The sequence below is a fragment of the Hyla sarda genome, chromosome 6, assembly GCF_029499605.1.
Source record: "Hyla sarda isolate aHylSar1 chromosome 6, aHylSar1.hap1, whole genome shotgun sequence".
Classification (NCBI taxonomy): Eukaryota; Metazoa; Chordata; class Amphibia; order Anura; family Hylidae; genus Hyla; species Hyla sarda.
The window spans coordinates 75,892,075-75,920,047 of record NC_079194.1 but is presented as its reverse complement, the minus strand read 5'-3'; the positions used below and the strand labels follow the sequence as shown (position 1 = coordinate 75,920,047).

Below are 27,973 nucleotides of genomic sequence, written 5' to 3'. Positions count from 1 at the left end.
GCCAATAATGTCTCACTTGAATGAGCTCCAATATGGCACCGTCACCATTCAGCTGTTCATATGAATAGAAACTGTAGCACGGCACTCACCCTTGCTTTGTGCAAACAATGAGAGGCTTGTAGAAGAATTGTGGATGTAAAGCAATTGTGGGGGGAAAAGAAACATACACCACCATGGATGGAGCTTGTGGAAGCGACAGTCAGCTCGGTCACGATTCGTGACAAAATGGGACCGTCGCTCCCACGAGCTCCACAGAACTGTTTGTTTAGTTAACATTTCCCCACTATTGCTGTACGACAATGATTCTACAATAAAGCCAATAAAGTATCCCATTGTTTGCACAAAGTAAGGCTGAGTGCCGTTACAGTTTCCATTCATTTTACCGTTTTACCACATGTTCTTAGTGCAAGAGCACCGCTGACTGCAACCTATAATAAAACCCTTTGTGTGCATTGTTCCAGCTGGTTAGTTGCCTTCCTAGTGCAAAAACTCCATTTTTATTGTAACGATTCAGATATTCAATGCAGTTGCAGCACCCAAGACACCCAGAGAATGAAGCTAGAAGAAGACAGCTCCATACATTGTGTAGTTGCAGTGCTGAATTACTGCAGATCCCATTACTTCATTGAGAGCTTAGCACACATTACTGTGGTGCTCTGACAGTGCCAGATTTATTAAAAAAGCATTCCGAAGTGTATTTTTAAATAAGGATTCAGGCTCACGCCCCTGTAAAATAAAAAATAAAAAAATGTAAAAATTCAAAATACTTACCTTGCCCCCTGACAAAGCATTGGGCAGTGGGGACCAACACTGTGACAGCAGAGGATGTTGGGAAGAAAGGAAAATAAGTATATGTTATGGGGTTTACAGGGGCCTGAGTCTGAAACGGAGTCTGAAACTTCATAAAAAATAACCTTCCAGAATAACCCTTAAATCGGCTTGCACCTCTTAACACAGATGCATCTTTTGCTTAAAGATCCACAATTTACAACAAAAAATTAAGCTTTGTGTGATTTTTATTTTTTTTGCAGGAATATAGTCACTACTCGACCAGTAGGTCCATGCTTCACTTCTGCTTATGCTCCTGTGCATCTCAACAGTGACCACTCTTCTGAACCATTTCAAGCTTCTATCATGAAAAACCTGTGGAGATGTTTAGTATTCATCTAAACATACACCAAATAAATAAACTGTTTAAATATGAGAAAGAGGCCACTGTATTAGCATAATGGATGTTCTTACACTTGTCCCTCTCAGTAGGACACCATGGCTTGTAAACTTCCAAGATAGGTGAAGTTTGTTTGCTCAGTAAATATGAAGTGCATCAAAGCAAATCTGTGAATTTACAGCGACAATGTCTATTTTGGTGAAAGAGAAAGGAGGATCCCTCTCTGTCATTTCCTCTGACAAGTACAGCATAAAATATTCATGGGTCAGGCTTGAATATGTATGCAGCATATTCCAAAGCAGGTTGAATGATTCATATTTATTTACAGCATTTTTTTTGTTTTCCTACATCAAATAAAGGTATTTTCCTGTTCTAAAAATATTGCTTTCTCCTGCATTGCTGGGCTTTGGCATCTCACTGAAATAGTAGTATTGATAATATGTAATGTTACATGCTGATAAGAGACAGCAGAAAGCACAGTCTTCCCTGCTGATGCCCACCTGCTCTGTGCTGCCTCTCTGCACCCACTTCTGCATCCCTGATTCTACCTCCCAGACTTCTATGTTATCTATTGTTTAATTTAATTCATAAATAACAGCAAAAACGTTAGGCCCTTATAGACATTACACAAAAGTTGCCTTGAGACGATTCTTTTGACAATTACAATAAAGCAGATCTCTATAGCCTTTTCAAAGTTTCTAAGAGTGCTGGGGTATTAAACTAAATATATAACAAATGAAATGGTATGTCAACAAAGAACTGTCACAGTCTGCTTAAATTCCACATCAGTTTTACAAATGCTCTTTTTGCAAATCATTAATGGAGAGTTGTGAATGTTGTCATTTAAGTTGGATTTGATCCAAAGAATGTTTATTACATAATACATTCCAACATTAATGGTATAAGAAATCACCAGGTAATGAGGTGGGCTCCAATGGGCTCAAAAGGCCTCTGCTGACTCAATAAGGCAATGACAATAGGGCTAATCCTTGTGCAGATCTGCAGCACCGCTAAACAATAGATCCGTGGTGTACCTGTGGCAGAAATCTAAGGGTCCGCCAGGTATTTTTGCTTTGAAATACATGGGGTATTTGAGGGTGCATATTGTTGTGCGAGATGAGTGCGAGTTGTTCATTTGGAAGCCCAGATTCTGGATCTAGAGGAGCAACTGGCAACACTGAGATGCATTGACAACCTGGAGAGGAGTCTCCTGCTCACTGAGCAGGTACTCTCTGGGGTAGAGGTGGGGGAGGATAGTGGTACGGAGGTGCAGGACAGTCAGGCAGTTAGCTGGGTTACAGTTAGAAAATGGGGTAGAGGGAAAAGTGTCAGGAAGGCTAGTCCTGAACTCGCACACCCCAACAAGTTTGCCTGGTCGGCAGACGAGGGGGATACCATTCCAGAGCTATCAGTACGGAAGCAGGACTCTGTCTCTGACCGGCAGGGGGGTGTCTGCTCCAGTAAGCAGGGAGGGAGGAGTGCAGGCCAGACAGGTACTGGTAGTGGGGAAGCAATTATTAGGGGGACAGACAGGGCGATCTGTCACAAAGACCAGGATCGCCGAAGAGTGTGTTGTCTTCCTGGCGCTCGAGTTCGGCACATCACGGATCGGGTTGACAGGTTTCTGGGTGGGTCTGGAGAGGACCCAGCAATCATGGTACATATTGGCACCAATGACAAAGTAAGAGGTAGGTGGAGTGTCCTTAAAAATTATTTCAGGGACTTAGGCCGCAAGCTTAAGGCAAGGACCTCCAAGGTAATATTTTCCAAAATATTACCTGCACCACCAGCCACATCAGAGAGGCAGCGGGAGATTAAGGAGGTAAACAAGTGGCTCAGAAGCTGGTGTAGGAAGGAGGGGTTTGGGTTCATGGAGAACTGGGCTGACTTTGCTGTCGGATACCGGCTCTACCGTAGGGACGGGCTGCACCTCAATGGGGAGGGTGCAGCTGTACCTGGGGAGAAGATGGCTAGAAGGGTGGAGGAGTGTTTAAACTAGGGACTGGGGGGGGGGACTACAATGTAGAGGGGGAAGATAGTGTAGATAGAGAGGGGGGACTTATTAATGTACCTGGGGTGGAGCAGACGGAGGGATTAGAATAGTTAATAGGGATAGGTGTCATAGGAAAAAAAAACATACACCATTGAATTACATGTTGACTAATGCCAGAAGTCTGACCAATAAAACTGACAAACTGGAGTGGTTGATGTCTGAGGAGAATTATGACATAGTGGGTATAACAGAGACTTGGTTGGATGATACCTGGGACTGGGCGGTCAACATACAGGTTCATAGTCTATTCAGGAATGATTGGACAAAAAAGAAAGGGGGAGGAGTTGTCTTTATGTAAAGTCCAGTCTGAAGGCCCCACTGCGGGAGGATATACGGGAGGGAAATGATAATGTGGAGTCACTATGGGTAGAAATATATGGAGACAAAAATAAAAAAATTCAGATAGGGGTTTGCTATAACCACCAAACATAATGGAAGAGGCAGAAGATCAATTACTGAGGCAAACAAACAAGGTAGCAAATCAAAATGATGTGATAATGATGGGGGACTTTAACTATCCTGCTATAAACTGGGAGACTGAGTCCTGTGAATCTCATAAAGGAAACAGGTTTCTGACTATACCTAAAGGCAATTATCTGTCCAAAATGGTACAGGGCCCGACCAGAGGGGGCGCCCTACTAGACTTAATATTAACCAACAGACCTGACATAGTAATTAATGTGCAAGTATAAGGACACCTAGGAAATAGTGATCATAATATAATACATGATAACTTGTTCTTCAATAAGGGAACCTCTCGAGGGGCCACAAAAACAATGAACTTTAGGAAGGCAAATTTCGATCAACTCAGAGAAGCCCTTAATATACAATGGGATAATGTTCTCAAAAACAAGAATACTGACACTAAATGGGAGACTTTTAAAAATATCTTAAATTCTCACTGTAAGATGTATATACCTTATGGGAATAAAAGGGTCAGAAATAAAAGAAAATCAATATGGATGAATAAGGAACGTTAAGGGGTAATAAATGACAAAAATAAAGCATTTAAATTACTAAAACAGGATGGCAGTGAAGAAGCATTAAAAAGCTATAGAGAAAAAAGTAAAATATGTAAAAAAAAACAGATAAAAAATGCAAAAATAGAGACAGAAAGACTCATTGCCCAAAAGAGTAAAACTAACCCCAAAATGTTCTTTAATTATATAAATATGAAAAAATTATGAGGAAGAAATTACCAGGATCAGGAAAAAAGCAAATATATTAAACAAATTCTTCTCCACTGTATTCACCGAGGAAAATGAAATGCCAGGTGAAATACAGCGAGATAAGGTAAACTCCCCAGTACAGGTCACCTGTCTAACCCAGGAAGAAGTACAGGTCACCTGTCTAACCCAGGAAGAAGTACAGTGCCATCTACAAAAAATCTAAATAGACAAATAACCAGGTCCAGATGGCATTCCCCCCCGTTATAAAGGAATTAAGTAATGTAATAGACAGACCCCTATTTTTAATATTCAGGGACTCTATAGGGACAGAGATTGTTCCCCAAGACTGGCGCATGGCAAATGTGGTGCCAATATTTAAAAACGGGTCAAAAAGTGACCCCGGGAATTATAGACCTGTTAATATAACCTCCGCTGTATGTAAATTGTTTGGGGTTTTTCTAAGGGATGCTATTTTGGAGTATCTTGATAAAAATAATTGTATGACTCCATATCAGCAGGGCTTTATGAAGGATCGGTCTTGTCAAACTAACCTGATCAGCTTTTATGAGGAGGAGAGCTCCAGACTGGACCAGGGGGAATCGCTGGATGTCGTATATTTGGATTTATCCAAAGCATATGATACGGTTCCACATAAAAGATTGGTGCATAAAATGAGAAGGATGGGGCTGGGGGAGAATGCGTGTAAGTGGGTAAGTAACTGGTTCAGTGATAGGAAACAGAGGGTGGTTATTAATGTTACTTATTCTGATTGGGTGACTGTTACTAGTGGGGTACCACAGGGGTCCGTCTTGGGTCCTGTCTTATTTAATATATTCATTAATGAAATTGAAGAGGGGTTGAATAGTAAAGTAGCAACTTTTGCAGATGATACTAAACTCTGTAAAGCTGTTACACAATAGAGGACAGTGCACTGTTACAATTGGATCTGGATATGTTGGAGGTTTGGGCTGGAAAGTGACAGATGAGGTTCAACACTGATAAATATAAGGTAATGCACATGGGGAGGAAAAAGCCGGGCTGGGATTATGTATTGAATGGGAGAACACTTGGGACCACTGACGTGGAAAAGGACTTGGGAGTCTTAGTTAATAGTAAATTTAGCTGTGGTGACCAGTGTCGGGCAGCTGCTGAGAAGGCAAATAAAATCATGGGGTGCATCAATAGGAAATAATTCTACCACTGTAAAAATCACTAGTCAGACCACACATAGAATACTGTGTACAGTACTGGGCACCAGTGTACAAGAAATATATAGTGGAGCTGGAGAGGGTTCAAAGATGGGCAACCAGGGTAATATGGGGAATGGGAGGACTACAGTACCAAGAAAGATTATCAGAATTAGGGTTATTTAGTTTAGAAAGAAGAAGGCTTAGGGGAGACTTAATAAATATGTATAAATATATCAGGGGACCATATAGAGATCTCTCCCATGATCTATTTATACCCAGGTCTGTATCTATAACAAGGGGGCATCCTCTACGTCTAGACAAAAGAAGGTTTCTACATCAGCACGGACGGGCGTTCTTTGCCGTCCTCTGGATCAACTCAGTAGGGACTCATTAGGGATATAGGTTGAACTTGATGGACTCTGGTCTTTTTTCAACCTTATGAACTATGCTACTATGTTACTATTACATAACTCATTCCAACATTAATGGTATAAGACATCATCAGGTAATTAGGTGGACCCCAATGGGCTCCATAGGCCTCTGACTCAATAAGGCACTGACAATAGGGTTAATCCTTAGGGCTATTATGGCTAAACCACTAAACAACAGATCTGTGGTGTAACTGTGGCAAAAATCTAAGGGTCAACCTGGAATTTTTGCTTTGGAATGCATGTCAGAAATTTAAAGAGTACCTGTCACCAAATAAACTTTTCTAAACTACCACAGGCTATGTTCCCTAACTACTCCTAACGCCCATCCCATCCTTCAAAAAAAAATTCAGAGCTTTAATGAGCTCTATATCTTACCCAACTTACATGACAACATTCACAACTCTCCATTAATGATTTGCAAAAAGAGGATTTGTAAAACTGATGCGGAATTTTAGCAGAATGTGACAGTTCTTTGTCAACGTACCATTCCATTTGTTATATATTTGATATTTGCGCATAAAGCATAAAAAAAAAAAGCTATCCGTGTCTACTGCTACTTTGCTTGTCAACAGGTACCCCTATCGTCATTCCATGGGGCCAGTCTTTGGTTGTTCTATGCACTACAGTGATCCCCCGACCTACAATGGCCCCGACATACGATAACTTCAACATATGATGCTTCTGTATGTCAGGCCATCGCATAAATGGCTATCCACCAGCGCACACTGCTTCAGCTACTGCCGGATAGCCGTTTAATATGCCCCGTGTGCTCCGGTGAGTGTCATTCACCTTTCCCCACCGCTCTGGACTGTCCTCTTCAGGCTCCGCTGCATAGCCGTCGCTCTCCTTCGTCGTCACGTTGCCGCACACACTGTCCCGTCATCCAATAGGCGCGGCGTGCACAGCAACGTGATGATGGTGATGGAGAGCGACGATCTAGTGCAGCAGTGACGGCCCGGAGCGGCGGGGACACGTGAGTATAACATTCTATATTACTATTGCACGGATCCCTCAACATAAAATGGATTCAAGTAACAATGGTTCATTTGGAACAAATTACCATCGTATGTTGAGGGATCACTGTATATGTGGAAATAAGTGCTACTTACTTCCATGGCAGATTTGTTTCCCTGGTAGCGCTAATAATTTTCCATTGCATATTAATAAAATTCATATGCAAAGGATGCGGATTGTCATCAAATAAAGATTATGTGGATTCACACTCTAGTAACTAGCTACAGGTATCCCGCTATGGGAAACCCGCTGTGAGTTACGCTACCATTCATTTGACAGTCCGTAAATCTGATATTATTGCGGACTGTCTGTGGACCCATTTAAATCAATGGTAGCGTAACTCGCAGTGGGATTCCTGCAGCGGGCAACCCGCTGCTAGTAACAGCATGTGATCGCACCCTCAATCTTTTCTGAGTGAACCTACCCTAATTCTGCAATTTTGATTCACAAAATGTGAAAGCAATGTGGTTACATTGCATTTGGCCATATTCAGTGGGTATATTTATAATACTTGTCAGTTTTAGTAAAAACACTTAAATTGCTTAAATAGCTACAACTGACAAGTATTTAATAAAAATGTAGGTTAACAACAGCATTCCAGAAGTGGTTACTGTATATGGCCAACGCAATGCAACCACATCACGTGTTTTCACTCTTATATGCTGTATTAGGTAGCTATTCCCATTAGAAACAATAGAGAACCATATGGCAGCAAACAGACGTCTTACATCTTCTCCGTATGTAGCCACTAGTATTTCATGTGCCTCCACATGGCCCCCATGCAAATAGCTCTGCTTTGTGCATAGGGTTATATACAGAATTTTAGTTTTCTCAAAAACAGCCGAATCTGCCTTATATTCAATTAAACAAAGTCCCAGCCTACTAGGCCATGCCCATATCCCATGCTATAATAAACTTTGCCAGAATAAGAGACACTCTCCACCACCTACATGTAATGCCATAGATCGCCTATATACAAACTGTACAACTAATCAAAACATACTATATACATGCCCTCTTTAGACAACCCCTAAGTATAAGCCTGTTCAGCTCATATAAGGGAGCTGTCTGATTGGAAAACATCTTCATTTACTAAAATCGGTACAGCCACGCTCCATTCCGAAGGACTACTGATATTAATTGAAAATAACACAGTGGTTCCTCTGACAAGTAAAACAGATTGGGGAGGCTCCAATCCTGTTTGTCTTTGAGACACATTGTTGTCAAAACTGGATAAAGCCTTCAATTGTGGTAGTGTTTATATCTGGCACAGGTATGAACCATATATTATTACTAAGATATCACACAGAGAAGAGGACTCTATCACATGATAACAACAGTGTAAGACTCTACATAGCTGTACTACAACACCCATGAGACTCATCGGGCTTCCAGTGTTTATTTTATTGAGCAGTATACCAGGATATTTCCCAATTCTCTGATCAATATGGTAAAAGCTGTAAAGCTTAGATCTGTTGTGGTTCTTGTATAGCAGTTATATCTGGTCTGTGCACAGTAGAAGGCAAGTGCACATCTGCTATATTCTAATTAAAACTGAGTCATTATTTAAACTGCTATTGCTCCCCGATGGAAAACAAAATAAGAAAAACCAAAAATATTGCAGGACACATGGGACTCAAGTGAGATTGCATGTGCGGTTTCTTAGTGATCTTCCCTTGGTTCTAAGAATAGAATCCGTTCCTTACGTAGTATAAGAATGGATACACTATCACGGTAACCTTCTAGATCATGGTAACCAACAAAACAGCATACGTTAATGTGAAAAACAGCACTTTATAGCACCAAAAACAATAAATATCATATCACAACAAATGATATAAAACTGTAGTGCATGACTCAAATACACATAATACACTACATTTCTGAAATAATAGTTCTATACAAAGAGAATGTAGTATTGATCTAACTTTCTATTCCAGACCCAGACAAAAAACACTTGTTTCCTATAATAGATGCCTTCTGAATCTTGCTTACTCTCAAGGGAGTGATACAGCCGGCATACAACTCCAAAGAACTCTCTACGAGCGAGGATCATCTCCATTCCTGTTTTACTCCAAGGAGTTCACTCATTAGAGTCTGCAGGTCTGTTCTAGCAGCCTTAACACGTCCCATATTCTGTCCCAGAAGTAGCAGAGTATCATGAGAATAAACATGTTACCAGAGTATTAAGCATTGTTCAAGACTTGGGATCTTGTTTTCTTACAAGTCTATGGGTAACATGTCAGCACTATTGTATTCTGTGGTACAATGCGATGTAACCATGTCCCCAATGAGTTAATAAGAAGACTAAACAACAATACATTTTGAGATCGCAGAAGGTCTTGTAATACAGGGTATCCTACTCTCTGGAAGCAGCAAAAAATTGGCTATATAGGGTAAAAACATGTAATGAACTGAGATTGGCTATATATGCAGTAAGTACTTCCAAAATGCTGCTGTTAACTTGCATTTTTTTTTATACTTGCCAGTTTTAGCAATAACACTCTGACTGCTAAATAGCTGAAACTGCAAAGTATTCAAAAAACACAGGTCAACAGCAGCATTTCAGAAGTGCTTTGTGGCAGCCATTGTTGCTGCAATGCTTTGTCTGTAGGGTGGTGTGGCCCAGAGCCAGGGGCTTCTTTATTTGTAAGTAGAATTTCAGAAGTACTTTCTGCATATGGCCAACTGCAATGCAACCACATAGTAAAAAACACGCTTGTCGGGCACTCTATAAAAGGGTTACTCCCATGGAAAACTTTTTTTTTTTTTAAATCAACTGGTGCCAGAAAGTTAAACAGATTTGTAAATTACTTCTATTAAAATGGAAATGGTTTTCTTTTTGGAACATAGAGCTTTCTGCTGACATCATGACTACAGTGCTCTCTGCTGACATCTCTGTCTATTTTAGGAACTGTCCAGAGCAGCATATGTTTGCTATGGGGATTTTCTTCAGCTCTGGACAGTTCCTAAAATGGACAGAGATGTCAGCAGAGAGCACTGTGGTCATGATGTCAGCAGAGAGCTCTGTGTTCAAAAAAGAAAACAATTTCCTCTGTAGTATTCATCAGCTAATAAGTACTGGAAGGATTAAGATTTTTTTAATAGAAGTAATTTACAAATCTGTTTCACTTTCTGGCACCAGTTTATTTTAAAAAAAAGTTTTCCACGTGAGTACCCCTTTAAGCCAGAAAGCGGCAATCACCGTCAAAGGAGAAGGAATGGCTAGCCTGGCTATTTTGCTCGTCACCTGATTTGACCCCACTTGACTTTTGTTTGTGGTGTCTCCTAAAAAAGGAAAGGTTAATGGAACAGGAAGTGAACTATCTAGGAACTGAAAAGGAACATAGTACAAGAAGTTGCTGCAGTGACACTGGACCTGCTTACAAGAACAATATGGAGGTTCAGGGGTGTTTGACTGCAAACAGAAGACACTTCCAGAACAAATTATGAGGGGTTTCTAATTCCCACTAAGATATGTAAGGTAAGGTGTGTTTATTAGTCTTGGAGTCATAACCAATTTTTCTGGGCCTCTGGCCAGTGGGACACCCTGAATTATACAATAATAAATGTGCAAATGTGCATAGATGAAGCTGTCAATCATTGACCAAGACCACACACTTGACTACCTATCTCAAAATGAGCAGATTTAGATTCTCTACATTACATGAAGTTTTACCACAAAACTATATATGACTCGCTCATCTCCTCTTGCTGTACCACATGGAGCATTTAGATTGGAATGCATTATTAGCATTGACAGGTTCCGATTATGTGAAGTTCTGTAACATTAGATTAACCTACCTAACTATACAATTGACTGCTCATATATATATATATATATATATATATATATATATATATATATATATAATTATTTTAAACAGCATATTACACAGTATTCAGATACAAGTATAGAATGTGCAACAGAACTATCAAGATATGCCTCTTATAGCCTTTATGAAGTAGATATTCTGATTTTAATAAAGCATTAAATATCAGACCAAAGAAAAGGTAAATCACAAAGAACATTTGAGATCTGTAAAACTGCTTTTATACATAGAAGGGCAGGAGAGATAGTGATAAGCAACGTCAAGCCAACACTGAAAAGCATAATAGAATATTGATGCATTTGTTCTGGGTCACTTTGAAGCTTTTTAAAAATGAATCATACTGTACTAGAACAACACAAAAGAAATTCTCTAAATATTCCAATTTGTGATTTCGTACAGAAATTATCCTATTAAAAAGTTTCTTCCTGTAGCTGGCAAGACAAAGCAATGCACCATTTGTAACAATTTATACAGAGATTTGTCAGGGTGAGGAAAATATATGAAAGCTCAATGGATAATTAGGTATTAAAAATGACAGTGCATGCAATGTAGCCAAAATATTTTACTGCCATGAACTGAAAACAATTAGCCCTGTAATAACTTTTTATAGTCTAAATTCAAGTAAGCGAAGAAGGCATTACGTCGTCGATGTACCGTGTCATACATGATACACAGGCAAGTCAGAAGTCTAGCTGTAGATACAATTAACGTTGATTTAAAGGGGTACTCCCGTGGAAACTTTTTTTTTTTTTTTTAATCAACTGGTGCCAAAAAGTTAAACAGATATGTAAATAACTTCTATTAAAAAATCTTAAAGGAGTACTCCTGCGCACACTTTTTTCTTTTTATCCCGTCCGGGCTGCAAAATAAAAGAAAACACACTTTCTCTTACCTGCCAACGAGCCCCTGGAGCTCTGGTACACTCCGGTACAGGTGTTCGGTCCCCAGGCTGTATTCTTCTTATTTCCTGATATCCCGGCATGTCACACGGAGCTTCAGCCTATCACCAGCCGCAGCGAAGTCCAGCCTTGGCCGGTGATAGGCTGAAGCTCCGTGTGACGTGTCGGGCTTACAGGAAGTAAGAAAAATACAGCCTGGGGACCGAACACCTGTACCGGAGCTCCGGGGGCTCGTTGGCAGGTAAGAGAAAGTGTGTTTTCTTTTATTTTGCAGCCCGGACGGGATAAAAGGAAAAAGTGCGCGCCAAAGTACTCCTTTAGTCCTTCCAGTACTTTTTGGGGGCTGTATACTACAGAGGAAATGCTTTAATTTTTGTATTTCTCTTCTGTCACGACCACAGTGCTCTCTGCTGACATCTGCTGTTGCTCCATTTTAGGAACTGCCCAGAGCAGCATATATTTGCTATGAGGATTTTCTCCTGCTCTGGACAGTTCCTAAAATGGACAGCAGATGTGAGCAGAGAGCACTGTGGTCGTGACAGAAGAGAAATAAAAAAATTAAAGCATTTCCTCTGTAGTACACAGTAGAGCTAGGCTGTATGACCAAAAATCTGTATCACAGTATTTTTGTAAGCTATGGTGGTTCCACAGTATTTAATGGTATTTTCCACCCCCCCCAATCATGTGACCCGTGGGTGCTGCTTCTCTAACACCCCCCCCCTGTTTTATCAGCCCAGTGCTGCGCTGTCCCCCACATCGGGGAACTAATCATATGTCACCTCGTCCTCCTGTGAGTTGTGGGCCGCCGGCGCTGGAAATCTGGACTGCACTACATATTCCTTGTGCCCTGGCTGCAAAAGTAAACATAAAAGATAAACTTTAACTCACCTTCCCACATTGCTCCGGTAACGGCCTCACGCTGGGGACAGGAACATCACAGAGCCGTCAGCCACTCATCGGCCGCAGCGATGTCCCGCCTCGGTCGGTGATAGGCTGAGCGCACTGTCATGTAAGAAGCTGTAGTACAGTACAGATTTCCAGCGCTGGCGGCCCGCAACTCACAGGATGACGAGGAGACATATGATTAGTTCCCCGATGTGGGGGACAGCGCAGCGCTGGGCTGATAACAGGGGGGGGGGGGGGGGGGAGAGAAGCAGAACAGCGCCCGCGGGTCACATATGATTGGTTCCCCGCCGTCACATATGATTAGTTCCCACTGCGTCTCTAGTTTCGGAAACTTCCGGGTTTCTGGGACTGGGGACGTGACATCACGCCATGCCCCTCCATTCATGTCTATGGGAGGGGGTGTGGTGGCCACCACGCCCCCTCCCATAGACATGAATGGAGGGGGCGTGGGGTGATGTCATGTCCCCAGTTACGGAAACCCGGAGGTTTCTGAAACTAGAGATGCAGTCCCCGCATAGAATGAGGGCGCTGCAAGGACATCGCGGGGGGTCCCAACAGCGGGCCCTCCACGATCAGACATCTTATCCCCTATCCTTTGGCTAGGGGATAAAATGTTTTTGCCCGGAATACCCCTTTAATTTTAAGTCTAAAGCTGGGTACACACTTTTCAGTATGTAAGCCTGTTGGCTCAACAACACATACTGTAAATTATCAAAATGAACCTAGTGTTTGATTTAAAAATAAAACTGTAAAGATGTATTTTATCATTCTGTGGTCATGTTCTGGCCAAGGTAATATAAAGGTATAATAGAGATACAGTGTTGTTATTACAAGGTCTTCAGAAAAAGGAGTTCATTTCTGGTTTATTCCATTACCTATCATGTTGGCTTATGAGTATAGGACAATTATCATGTACCTTCATGCTATTGTGGATCTCTTTTGTTGTATTAATTTTAGATTACTCTGTCTCTTATTCTACTGGCTCTTGTTAAATGTTGATAAAATCATTAAAAATATAATTAAAAAAAATATATATTCCATGTAGCACACATTTCCAATCATTGTGCTGTGTAAATTTGACCAGTGATTGTTGTTGATGGAACCTTTTATGATGACATAAAAATTATAATTTCTCTGTGTCATATTCCCTCCTGTGAATAGACATCTGCCAGTCATTAGCAGAGGAGACAGGAGAATAGAAGGAAAGACAAGGGATTGAAAGTCCAAAAATAAATGAGAAATGTGACATATAAATGCATATTGTTTGTATGATACTTCTCCATCGGTGCTTAGTTTTATAAATGTATCCGATTACATAGAAGGACCATATCTGTGCAGATTTCTCCTCCACAAAAAAAAATCAAGGTGATATTGTATCTCCCAGAGGGGACAAACAAAAGACTCTTCTGTAGGTGGCAAAATCCAGGAGCTTAAGGGGTGGTCCAAGGAAATCTTTGTTGTGGGCCCCTCAATGTGTGCCACTGCCTTTTCTTAAAAAGAAAGCCCTAATAGCTATTTATTAAAGGGACTCTCTGGTCTTGTTCTCTTTTTTTTTTTTAAACAACATTTCAAGGGCAAGAAATAAGGTTACAAAAAAAAAAAAACCCTGTGCTCACCCCTCAACTTTCTGCTGCTCCAGCATCAGCACTGCTCCTAAAGTGCTGCACTGACCTTACCGGGCACTTACAGTACATGCTGAAAGACACTGCTGATGGCACTGATCGGATGCAGCATCGCATGTGTAAGGATTTCATTAAAGCACCTTAGGTGGTAACAGCGCTGGAAGAATGGCAATCTAAGGGGTGGGTGCAAAGTTTGTCACCCTCACTGTCCCTCCCTATCACTCTAAGTCGTTTGTACAAGTTGTATTGCATTTACCGAAACTGTGCAAACATTTTTCTTTTCTACGCGTTTTTGATGTTGCTGCACAAACAGATTCTGCAATGGAATTTCAAACCATAATAGAAAAGTTAAAACTGTACAATACATATCTTTAAATCCGTAAAAACTAAAACGACATTGTATTCTGAAATAAAAAATACTGTTTAAAATTTGCATACACAACACTTACTTACTGACAGTATTACAAAGTATTAGAAGCATATACCTCTGTAAATCAAATTATTAGAGTAAGTAATATGAGAATAGGACATTTTTTTGTTTTTTTAAATAATAACTAACGTAAACTACAAAAAAATAACACAACTATACATTCTCCTTTATGATCCTTCTCACACTGAACAATGTCAAAAGATGTCCTTGCTTTAGCATGTCAGCTCTGTCATGTGACAATCATACACATCTTTTGTCTGTACTGTAGGTTACAGCAGCGGGAGCTTCTTACCTGCTGATGTAACCTGCAGCAGCTCTGACAGAACAGGCAGGAGAGAGAGGGGGAGGGAGTTTCTAGACAAGTTCTGTCCTTTGCTCTCAATGGCATCCTCTCCACTGTATGACAGATATAAGGTCACTAATCCCCCATGTGCCTGCATTGTTTAAATAACTGTTGCCCTTGGTTATGACCAGGCCCGTCCCTACAGGACAGGCAAACCAAGCAATTGTTTGGGGCCCCGAGCTGGCTGGGGGCCCCCAGCAGAGCCAGTGCTTGCCCATCCTGTAGCGATGGGGCAATTCCACCCATCACCAGGGCCTGGCAAATGCCTGACATTTTTTTTTAAAATAAACTCACTTGCAGCTTTGGAGTTCATCTCACCTCACCACAATCACGCACTCCCCACCCCCACTGCACTTGATATCTTCCCTCAGCCCTGGACTCTTCTGTCAGCCTTCAGCCGTCTGAGCAGGAGGAGGGGGGAGGAGAGAGCTGTGAGGAAAGGAGACCGCAGAGGCTGTACAACATGGGGCCTGACTATAGTAGGTGCCCCTGCATGTATATATATGTGTATAAGTATGTGTGTGTGTGGATATATATATATATATATATATATATATATGTGTGTAGAAGCAGGTGTGTGGATATATATATATGTGTGTGTACATATGTGTATGTCTATGTACTGTGCCTGTGTGTGTGTTACTTCTGTGGATGACTATATATAAAGTGCATGTGTGTATCTATATCAGTGTTTCCCAACCAGGGTGCCTCCAGTTGTTGCAAAACTACAACTCCCACATGCCCGGACAGCCAAAGGCTGTAGTTTTGCAACCTCTGTAGGCATCCTGGTTGGGAAATACTAATCTATTCTATCTGTGTGTGTATGATGCATGTATAGTATGTAATGTGTACAGTATGTTGTGTGTGTATGATGCATGTACAGTATGTAATGTGTAGAGTATGTGTGTTTGTGTGTGTGATGCATGTACAGTATATAATGTGTACAGTATGTGTGTTTGCATATGTGTGATACATGTACAGTATGTAATGTGTACAGTATGTAATGTGTACAGTATGTTGTGTGTGTATGATGCATGTACAGTATGTAATATGTACAGTGTGTATGATGTATGTACAGTATGTAATGTGTACAGTATCTGTGTGTATGAAGCATGTACAGTATGTAATGTGTACAGTATATGTGTGTATGAAGCATGTACAGTATGTAATGTGTATAGTATATGTGTGTATGAAGCATGTACAGTATGTAATGTGTACAATATGTGTGTATAATGCATGTACAGTATATAATGTGTACAGTATGTGTATATGAAGCATGCATGTATGTACAGCATGTAATATGTACAGTATGTGTGTATGATGCATGTACAGTATGTAGTTTGTGTGATGCATGTACAGTATGTAATGTGTACAGTATGTGTGTGTATGATGCATGTACAGTATGTAATGTGTACAGTATGTTGTGTGTGTGAAGCATGCATGTAGTAAGTAATGTGTACAGTATCTGTGTGTATAATGCATGTACTGTATGTAATGTGTACAGTATATATGTGTATGAAGCATGCATGTATAATATGTAATGTGTACAGTATATGTGTGTATGAAGCATGTACAGTATGTAATGTGTACAGTATATGTGTGTATGAAGCATGTACAGTATGTAATGTGTACAGTATGTGTGTATGATGCATGCACAGTATGTAATGTGTACAGTATGTTTGTATGAAGCATGCATGTACAGTATGTAATATGTACAGTGTGTGTATGATGTATGTAATGTGTACAGTATGTTGTGTGTGATGCATGTACAGTATGTAATGTGTACAGTATGTTGTGTGTGATGCATGTACAGTATGTAATGTGTACAGTATGTGTGTGTGATGCATGTACAGTATGTAATGTGTACAGTGTGTTGTGTGTGTGATGCATGTACAGTATGTAATATGTACATTGTGTGTGTATAATGCATGTACAGTATGTGTGTGTGTATGAAGCATGCATGTACAGTATGTAATGTGTACAGTGTGTTGTGTGTGTATATAATGCAACTGCCCCCCCCCAGATAAATTTCCCCATCACTATTAAGAACATCCCTATTAAGAACATCCCATGCCCCTGTTAACCCTCTCGGCCCTCGAAGGGACCGCCGGGAGGTAGCGCACGCCGGGACGTCACTGACGTGCGCCCATTGTAAAGCAACGCGGAGGAGCGGAGCAGCGAACAGGACATGCGCTGGCCAGCATGGTAAGTGACCAGCGGCATATCAGCTTCAGTGCTCTGACCACCGCTCCTCCAGTCCCGGGACCTACTGCTATGGTGGCCGGACCAGAGGAGCAGTGGTCGGAGCACTGAAGTAGGGCAGTAAACAGGCATACAGCCTCCAGCCATACACTGTATGGCTGGAGGCTGTATGTCTGTAGGGGAACATACTACACCTAATGTGGGGGGACTATACTGCACCTAATGTGGGGGAACTATACTGCCAACCTAATGTGGAGAACTATACTGCACCTAATGTGGGGTAAACTATACTACCAACCTAATGTGGAGAACTATACTGCCAACCTAATGTGGAGAACTATACTGCACCTAATGTGGGGTAAACTATACTGCCAACCTAATGTGGAGAACTATACTGCACCTAATGTGGGGGAACTATACTGCACCTAATGTGGGGTGAACTATACTGCACCTAATGTGGGGTGAACTATACTGCACCTAATGTGGGGGAACTGTACTGCACCTAATGTGGGGTGAACTATACTGCACCTAATGTGGAGAACTATACTGCCCCTAATGTTGGGGGACAATACTGCACCTAATGTGGGGGTACTATACTGCACCTAATGTGGGGGAACTATAGCCTAATGTGGGGAGAACTATACTGCACCTAATGTGGGGGAACTATAGCCTAATGTGGGGAGAACTATACTGCACCTAATGTGGAGAACTATACTGCACCTAATGTGGGGAACTATACTGCACCTAATGTGGAGAACTATACTGCACCTAATGTGGGGAACTATACTGCACCTAATGTGGGGAACTATACTGCACCTAATGTTGAGGAACTATACTGCACCTAATGTGGGGGAACTACAGCCTAATGTGGGGGAAATGTACAGCACCTAATGTGGGGAACTATACTGCACCTAATGTGGGGGACTATACTGCACCTAATTTGGGGAGATATACTGCACCTAATTTGGGGAGCTATACTGCACCTAATTTAGGTAACTATACTGCACCTAATGTGGGGGAACTATACTGCACTTAATGTGGGGGAACTATACTGCACCTAATGTGGGGGAACACTGCTAGCCTAATGTGGGGAGAACTCTGCTGCACCTAATGTGGGGGGGGAACTCTGCTGCACCTAATGTGGGGGGAACTCTGCTGCACCTAATGTGGGGGGAACTCTGTTGCACCTAATGTGGGGGGAACTCTGCTGCACCAAATGTGGGGGGAACTGTGCCGCACCAAACGTGGGGGGAACTGTGCCGCACCTAACGTGGGGGGAACTGTGCCGCACCTAACGTGGGGGGAACTGTGCCGCACCTAACGTGGGGGAACTGTGCCGCACCTAACGTGGGGGGGAACTGTGCTGCACCTAATGTGTGGGCCTCGTATCGACATTCGCTCACGTCGCGCTCCCAGAATTCAAGGGGCGGCGTTACTACGTCCTGACGCCGGCCCTAGAGCGGGACGTGCGTGAACATCAAGGGGGGGCCTCCATGTCCATTTTGCTTTGGGCCCCCAAATTCCTTCAAACGGCCCTGGTTATGACCCACTGAGATGGCCACACATGCTCAGTTCAACTGCAGACTCCTCAAGGTAATGGCTGTTGGTCTCCACCATGCATGTAAGTAAAGGAGGATTGTGGGAAAGTGTCTGCTTTGTTCCCTGGCAACAGCAGGGTCACAGTTCAGAGTGGAAACATGGAAGTGATCAGATCTTTGATGGGGAAGAACATTACAGGGATATATGATACTTATACATACAAATTACACACTCGCATATGTGCTGTTTTTATGTAATGTGTGTTCTGCGCATATATATATATATATATATATATATATATATATATATGTGTGTGTGTGTAATTTGTATGTATATATGTGTTATGCATATATATGTGTGTTGTAATGCATGTTTATGCATTAGGGAATGGTCCCACATAGTGCTAATGCAGCGTATTTCACACTGCGCAAAATGTGCTGAGCAGTGGGAAATATGATGCATATTCTGCGATGAGCATACACACAGGGCTACCCGGAGGCAGTCCTAGGTGTTCAGTTTCAGTGAGGCACCTCACAGTCACGCCTGCGCGCAACCCTGCCCCCAAACCTCAATGAACACCCAGGGCTACCGCCTGTATGCTCATCATAGAATATGCAACGTATTTCATGCTGCGCAGAAAATTTTGCGCATCGTGAAATACGCTGCATAAGAGCTACGTGGGACCGTACCCTTAATGTGTTTATGTACAAAGGTGTAATGTTTGTATCACAGAACAGTAGTATTTATGTGTGTGGTATAGTGGTACTGTTTGTGTGCAGCACATCAGGAGGTGACACATTTTATTACTGTAAGTTCAACGTGTATTTTGTGTAAATGAAGAGAGGAAGTGAATTTTTACCCCAGGAGACTAAATGCCTAACTATAACTCTGTTATCACCCCTCTGTATTGTCACTGATGGAGAATTGGAACAGGGATATGTAGGTATATCATTTACTTTACTATATTATTGGTTTCTAAGGAAAATCCTCTTAGGAAAACCCATTTAGGGGTCAAACAGACAGATTTAGTAGATAATAGATTCGTTTATTCATATATATAATCCTAAATAATGCATAAACCAAAGCCAAATGTAATCCTGTAAGGAAAATGGAACAGCAGTGGGAGGTTCTAAACTGAAAAAGAATGTTCTCCCTAAACTAAGTTATGCATCACCCAAGCATGAAAATGCCTACCAGTTCTCAGCACTGGACCATGGATGGCTCGGTAAGTGATATTTTCTATGGTCTGATAGCGTAGTGTTAGTGGATAGGGGGTGAATTAGCAGACAGGGCTGACTCCAGGAGTGTGAGGGCCTTGGGTGACAGAATCATGTGTTTTCCCACATTTGACTTGACAAGTATGCCTATAGGCCCGATAAGACAAGTGGGCCTTGGCATCTGCCCAATTTTAAAGCATATATTGCTTTAAAAGAGCATTTCTTAATATCCTATTCAGCCATTACAAGAAGGGTAATTTATTATCAAAAGTGACAACTACTAATGGCAGCCATTGTAATGCCCATAAGAATTGTCACCTAGTGTTATGCTTCTGACAATTCCTAAGGGCATTGCACATAAATCTTCTGTTTTGTAGCTTCAAGTACTCCACAGGTTCTGGCATTGTATGCACCCAAGAAGTAGTGCATAACATAGTAAGATTCCTAGGTGAAGAAGCTTATGGGATCAAATTGACTAAGTTTGGATGGATTGCTCATTGTGGTAGCACCATGTAACATCATAGGTTATACTGTAAACATATGGGCACTTCACTGCATTACCTGGATAATTCTGTAAAGTCATCTGAAAAAAGGCAACTACAACTACCTGGATTACATATTATCAGCCAGGAAAGTAGGATGTATACGTGTCACAAATTGTACCGGCTACACGTCAGACCTCACTAGGTGAAAATCCGGCTAATCGTGAAAAAAAGTTAACACTACCACAAAGAATAAGTGCTAGGATATGTGCCTTTCTTAAAATATAGCTTTTATTAGATCATCTAAAATGTATGTGCAGAACAACGTGCATTAAAATACTTTATCGTAGGTACCACCAACAATAGTGTTATCAATTGAACCTTGAGCATCTGCACACTAAAAAATGCTGAACTCCAAAGGAATTTACAAGGTTATATCGATGTATGTTTAAATGGAGGATAGAAAGCCAACTATGGCGCAATAATTGGCGTTCTATCCTCCATTTAAACATACACCGATATAACCTTGTAAATTCCTTAGGAGTTCAGCATTTTTTAGTGCGCAGATGCTCAAGGTTCAATTGATAACACTATTGTTGGTGGTACCTACGATAAAGTATTTTAATGCACGTTGTTCTGCACATACATTTTAGATGATCTAATAAAAGCTATATGTTAAGAATCCTAGCACTTATTCTTTGTGGTAGTGTTAACTTCTTTTTCAGCCTTTAAAGTAGACAGCTTCCTTAAAGGTGTTATCCCAAGATTAATAGTTATTTTCATATTCTTAGGATGGGATAACCAGCTGTTTGATTGGAATCCAACCACTTCTTGTGCTTGTTTGGACTCTGGATAACTTTAGCGATAACCCCTTTATTATGAAAGTTTTACAGATTTAGGAATACTCTTTTAGCATGCATTTCATTGCTGTATATAATTAGACTATAATATCATTATAAATGGACAGAAATACCATTATACTGTCATAAAATATTTGAAGCTTTATATCTACTGAATGTGCTGTGATTCCTGCTGGGAATTCCTCTGTGTCCTAATCCTGACATACAAACGCTTGATATAAATGTGTTACTATCTGATTAAAAATGGCAGCTGGTCCAGTCTGCAGAGATGCCAATCATTTGACCCTGTCTATTTATATTTTATATATAGACTGATACCAAATGATTCACCCTAAAGGTATTAGAAAATAAGGTGAATTTTTATGTATGGGAACGGGTACCTTATGTTAATTTAAATACAAATAGCTTTATAGGAATAGGCATGGCTTCATTATACAAAATATAAAAATATTCAGCAGAAATATAATGATTTTCTGTAACCCGGTGGTCGCTGGCAATGGATAAGTCCAAATGATAAGTGAAGGCTGTCTTATCGCTCCACAGACATCACAGGGGATTAGTTGTAGCCTTTGTTTAAATTGGTAAAATGTTATGGACCCCTAAAAAAAGAAGGTGACATGCTATACATATGATCGCCAGAAGAGTAAAAACCTAACTTGCCATCACGTTATAATAAAACAATAATTATATTGTCCTATGGTCACATTTCATCAGTAATCCACATTGACATCCTTTAACACAGCAGTCAGACTCAACAACATTAAGCACTGGCTTACTGTCTCCTAAATGTAACTTAATACCCAAGTGATGCGTGTTGTCTTCCAAAATGGCTGCACAGAGAGCTTGAAAATGAATATTACCAATTCGTAATGCAATTTCTGACACCAACATCATATTACCTCTACAGAATATGAGTGCACAGATCTGAAATGTGGGTAATTCATTTACAGTATTGATCTCTATGTTGAGATGTCGTTTATTAGACAAATACTCTGTTGTCCGGCTTTGATGTTGTCAGCTCAGTACATAAAAACACAGTTGGCAACTATTCATAGACAGCATGCAGTAGCCTGTAGCCTCCCTAAACAAACATAAAACATCAATGCATAGAATACAAGAAGCCAACTCAAAGAATGTAGACTGCAATAAGACCAGTCAATACTCCCATAAAATATGGGACTACTAACCTTGTAACTAGCCACACTAATACAACTGCATGATGAGCATTCATGTTATTATTTTGTTGGCACAGGTCAGTCTATAGCACAATTCATGGCTCTACTCAACCCAGAGGAAATATATAGCTTAATATGACAAAGCATTTTCTACATAAGTGCTGACCCTTTGTACGGAGCCCAATAATGTCATCACCTAAAGCTTTCTACATTTTCCAAGATCACCACCCAGATCTGCAATCCCTTCCCATGATTAATATGCAAAACACGGTGATTCGCTTAAATCTCAAGCATAAAACTGGTATGCTACATCCGTTTGTATGTCTTGAAAGGAAGCCACCAAGAAAATTTCAAAGACACCGGCTTTGGTTATGGATGTTTTGCATGGTAGCGGAGATGCAAAATATATATAAAAAAACAATAACAAGATACTCACAAATAACACCTTCTGCATGCCATGTTCAATGTTGTCAGGGCGGTCACGTTCGGATGAATTACTCTGGATCTGAGAGCTCTACAGGCAATGTGTGTGCTGCAATCTACAGTCCAGTCTGCTCATTCAGCCTTATCCTCAGTGGAGAGATATACACCAGTCAGCCTGTGATGTAACCATCTTCAAGGGCTGCGTGCTATCAACCCTCTGTGGGGACTTGTTATGGAAAGCCAAAATAAATCAAAAAAGCCTATGCTTCTGCCCACATGTATCCGGGGTCAAATAAACAAACAGGCGTCTAAAAGATTGCAAATAAAAGGGCTGTGTTTTTGGTCTCTTGCAGCTGATGGCTGAGCTCTCATTGACGTGCTGCTCTATACCCTGTGTGCGTGTTTTGCATCAGCTGGAAGGAATGAATGAGAGGCAGAGGTAGAATTCACCATCTTGTCTCAGCATCATAGTACAGTCCGCAGCATCCGACGCTTATTGGCTCACGGGTCCCCATAGTAACAGCAGCATCTGTGCTGGGGAATAGTCACTCTCATCTGCAATTTATGCTTGTACACAATGCTAGGCGCTGATAAGGCAGCAGGATTTAGCTTCAGTCAAGGAAAAGATGAAAAAAAAGAATATGCATAAGGAAAGCAGAGGTCAACGTAAATTATGTCATGTCCACAAAATCACAACATGCTCAAAGCTTTGGCAGCAGTAAATAATAATCGGTGTAAGCCGATCAGATGCCAGCTACGGGCCCCAACCCTGGTAAATAATTTATCTGCTGTGCTAATTCTATTCTGGGTATTGACAAAGCCTGGGTCATTTCACTAGTGCACCATTCAGCATGACAATAGGTTAGATTAGAAAATCTAGGTCACTGTTGTGCATAGGTATATAGTATATATATATATATATATATATATATATATATAGCTGTGCATTTCTGGACATATTTATTATAAGCAGTCATTGGATTGCCTGTTTCCTAGAGGTCAGCATTTAATGTTAGTTATGTTATGAACCACCTTCTTCAGTTAACTAGCAGTTTGTTTATTAATTAAAACATTCCATGAAAAGGATATATTTGAAACAATAAAAATAAAACGTGCATGTTTTTGTTCAGTGAAAGTGCACTTTATTTTACTATAAGAACTAAAAATAAAACTTGCCATTCAGAAAACTTTTATGATTGACACAGTTGTTAGTATTGGTTATATGTTAATTTATAGTTACATAGTTAGTATGGTTAAAAAGAGACACACATGCACCTTGGTTGAACTTGGTGGACGAGAAAGATGGATAAAGATAAAGGTGTATGGGTGGATAAAGGGGAGAGGATGTGATACAATATTTCTCCAGACACAATAATGTTATTTTGTTCTAAGAATGTATCTAAGCCTCAACTTTTTTTTCCTGTGACCAGTTCCTGAGGCAGACTCTTCCATAGATTCACAGTTATTATGGTAAAGGACGATTGTTATCCCTGAAGACTGAACCTGCTTTTCTCCTCCCTTCAAACTGTTTTTGCCTTCAAAGGTCCATTCTGTAAATTTAGTTGTAGTGACTAGAGATGAGCGAACTTACAGTAAATTTGATTCGTCGCGAACTTCTCGGCTCGGCAGTTGATGACTTAGAAAGATATAGTGGAGCTGGAGAGGGTTCAAAGACAGGCAACCAGAGTAAGTTTGGGGTCATATGTGCCACATTATGCTGTGTATTTGTTGCTGCACACTTTCCTACCAATTGAAGTCAATGGGTAGGAAAGTAGGCAGCAGCAAATATGGCATATGTGTTCATTTTTTCTGAGGACACAGAAAACAGAGTTTCAGTGCCGGAAACATAGGAAATTCCTCCATGTGCACAGCACAGCAGAATCCTGTTGATTTCAACAGAATTCTGCTGCAGTGGATTTTCGGTACAGACATTCTGCATGGAAATTCCCATGTGTGAACATGTCCCTAAGCAGTGGGACTGTGGAACTCTCTTCCAGAAGAAGTGGTCATGGTGAAAGGAATCAACAGGGACCTGGATGCAATTCTGGAGATTAACAACATTACAGGTTATGTATACTAGATTTACAGGGGCAGAACGTTTATCCAGGGATTTATTCTTATTGACATTTTTTTTCTTGGGAAGGAATTTTTTCCCCCTGGTATGGGGCAATTGGCATCAGCCTCATAAGGGTTTTTTGTCTTCCTCTGGATTGACACAGTAGGGACACAATAAGGATATAGGTTAAACTTGCTGGACCCTTGTCTTTTTTTCAACCTTATCAACCATGCAACACACAGCTACAGCCCAATTTACACCTTGTTTTACTGGAATAGCTGGCAAAACAGAATGCTGATATTTACTGCTGTGTATATACACTATATATACTGTATATTACTTTGCATGGAAAAATATATATATTCATAAATTGGAACAAATTGGTTATATATCTAGTCCACTTAATTCAACAGGTGTGATGTATACCTTGGGCACCACGTTATATGTCAGCATACCTTTTTTGTTGGTATTCCGATGCATACCATTGATGTACATGGACTATATGAAGGAGACCTAATATTACAACTTTTGTTTTAAAGATCCTGTCAACCATGTATCTGAGATCCTGTAAAGTAGGGAAATTCAAGCGCTGGTGTAAGAACAACACAACCATCCTATTACACTTACATAACCCATACACAGATATAACCCATACACAGAGCATGCAATCTATTAGTAACTGTTGTAAGTAAGAAAGAGGAACAGGTTTATACGGTACCACAGTGTACTTATCCATATTCATCATCTTTATGACAGAGCAAACCAACTACAGGTTATACTGAGGATGCAGCGTGCCATACAGCAGTATAACAGTTCAGCCAGACACAGCCCTGATAATGGTGCCCTCCAATCACAATGCAGCTTAAACAGTTGCACGCAGGCACAGTGCCCATAAAACAGCTGGTTGTGGGCCCATAACAGTTGTTGCTAGACAAATGGGGCAGATTTATTATTACTGCAAGCAGGCAGGAGCTATGCCAAATTCACCACAGTGCTGCACTGTGTGTAACAGATTTATCACATCTCGCTAAATGTTACAAATTTTCCTTACACCACTTCTTGGCTTACTTTAGACCAAAACGTCTTAGTTTTTCTAATTTTAAGCCATGCCCCTTTTCTTTAAAAGGGTAATCTGAAAAAAAAAACAAAACAAAACAATAACAAACAATAGAACAGAGACATAGCATGGGCTGACTGGAAATTTTGTTGCGTTACCTGTGAATTGAAGTACGCTTACTAACTGTTGGCGTTAACAAACTAGACAGTGCAAACTTAGACTAAACAGTCTACAACTACCCAACTTTTATCAATCAACCTGATCTACTTTGATAAATCTGGCTGTTACACTATGCGCTACGGCCTCACACGCTGGCCGTGAGCGCATGGACCCCTTACCTTCTGCTACCGACGGGGCTGGGACACGCCCGCATGCGAGCCCCAGTCCGTCACTCTCCGGGTGTTTCTGCTGCCTGTACCTCTCTGCTCCAGTGCGCGTGTCCCCGTCCCATAGGGCGTGCACGCACTGGAGCTTTAAGATTTAAAGGGCCAGTACGCTCATTAGTGTAACCACCTGTGGCTTGTTTATAAATTCCTCCACCCTCCTCAGTTCTCTGCTGGATTTTTGTTGCCTTGTGCCCTAGAGAAAGCGTTCCATTGTATTGCCTTGCCGTGTACCAGATCTCCTGCTCTTGTGACTTGACCTTGCTCGTCTGCCGCCTGCCTACTGAACTCCTGCTACGTCCTGACTACGCTACTGTGCCGCCTGCCCTGACCTACTGCTATCCAGACTACGAGTTGCCTTATCCCTCCTGTGCTTCGCATCTCCTCAGCCACCTGTGTGGTCGAGCTGTGCCAGGGGTAGCGACCTGGGTGTCGCCTGCAGCTGCAAGCCCATCCTGCTTTGCAGTGGGCTCTGGTGAAGACCAGCGGCACCTTAGACTCCGCTCCCTGGTACGGTCCGAGTCATCTGCCACACCGGTCCAGCGGATCCACATACACCGGAGTCCTGTCTTCAGAAACGTGAATGTTACACCGGCACATTTCAAGTCTGTCTGTCTGTCTGTCTACGTTTGCACTGCCTAAGAAGTAGGCAGTTTTAGTAAATGGCCCCCAATGGGAATTACAGTTAATTCTGGCCGGAATTAAATGAAGGGTGTCCTTTTGACACATCGAATTAGTATACATTGAATTGAAGGATTGGTGATTCTGATTTTCTATACAGAGGCTTCCTATTAATATAAGATATGGTGAGGGATGTTCTTTAATATGTACCTGTGTTTAAAAAAAAAAAAAAAACTTTTGTCACAGAGGCATGTCAAAAGTTGTGATTGGTCGGGGGCTCAGTGCTACCTTCGGATACCTTCTGGATTAAAGGGGGCAGCCACTATGTTGCAATCACAGCATGTAGGTGAAACAATTCTTGAATGCAGCACCCCAACAAGCATACAGTGTTGCAGCAACTTCATTCGTACATTAGCACCTGGATGCGGTACCTGCCCCACCATCTCAACCCGCCAGATAGGAAGATACTGGGCTGAGACAAGGCCAAATGTGAAGTGAGCCCTCAGGAAAGGTAATACATTTTCTGATCCCTGGATAACCCGTTTAAACCTAATGTACAAGTAATACCGTTTTGTGATGTCAATACTGTAAACTCAAGTTAGGATAGGGGATAGGAGACAAGATGTCTGATCTCAGGGGCCCGCCGACAGCGGCGGGCCCCCTGTGATCAGACATCTTGTCCCCTATGCTTTGGATAGGGGATAAGGTGTTTATGGCCGGAATACCCCTTTAATACAGTTGGATGGTGAGATTAAAGTAAATTCCTACTGAAAGTAGACAGAGGCCGGAAACACACAGGCTTTTTTCCTGCAGTTTTGAACATAGTTTCTTGACCAAAAGCAAGAGTAGATTCAAAATATAAAGGATAAAAATATAAACATAGGACTTATAGAAAGGCCA

The 27,973-nt window shown here is 41.2% G+C and overlaps 1 protein-coding gene across 8 annotated transcripts in view; it reads right to left on the bottom strand.

Annotated features, from left to right (window-relative positions):
* The window catches only part of IQSEC1 (IQ motif and Sec7 domain ArfGEF 1), an 830,222-nt gene that overhangs the window by 312,122 nt on the left and 490,127 nt on the right, over positions 1–27,973 (bottom strand). For 2 of the 8 annotated variants that reach the window (XM_056524205.1, XM_056524208.1), the window contains exon 1: positions 22,970–23,377. The exons of the other annotated variants lie outside the window; for them this stretch is intronic. In XM_056524205.1, the coding sequence (XP_056380180.1) occupies positions 22,970–22,992 (23 nt within the window). In that variant the 5' untranslated portion in view covers positions 22,993–23,377. Of the gene's footprint in view, positions 1–22,969; positions 23,378–27,973 lie in introns of those variants that run through there. 8 annotated transcript variants of the gene reach the window in all.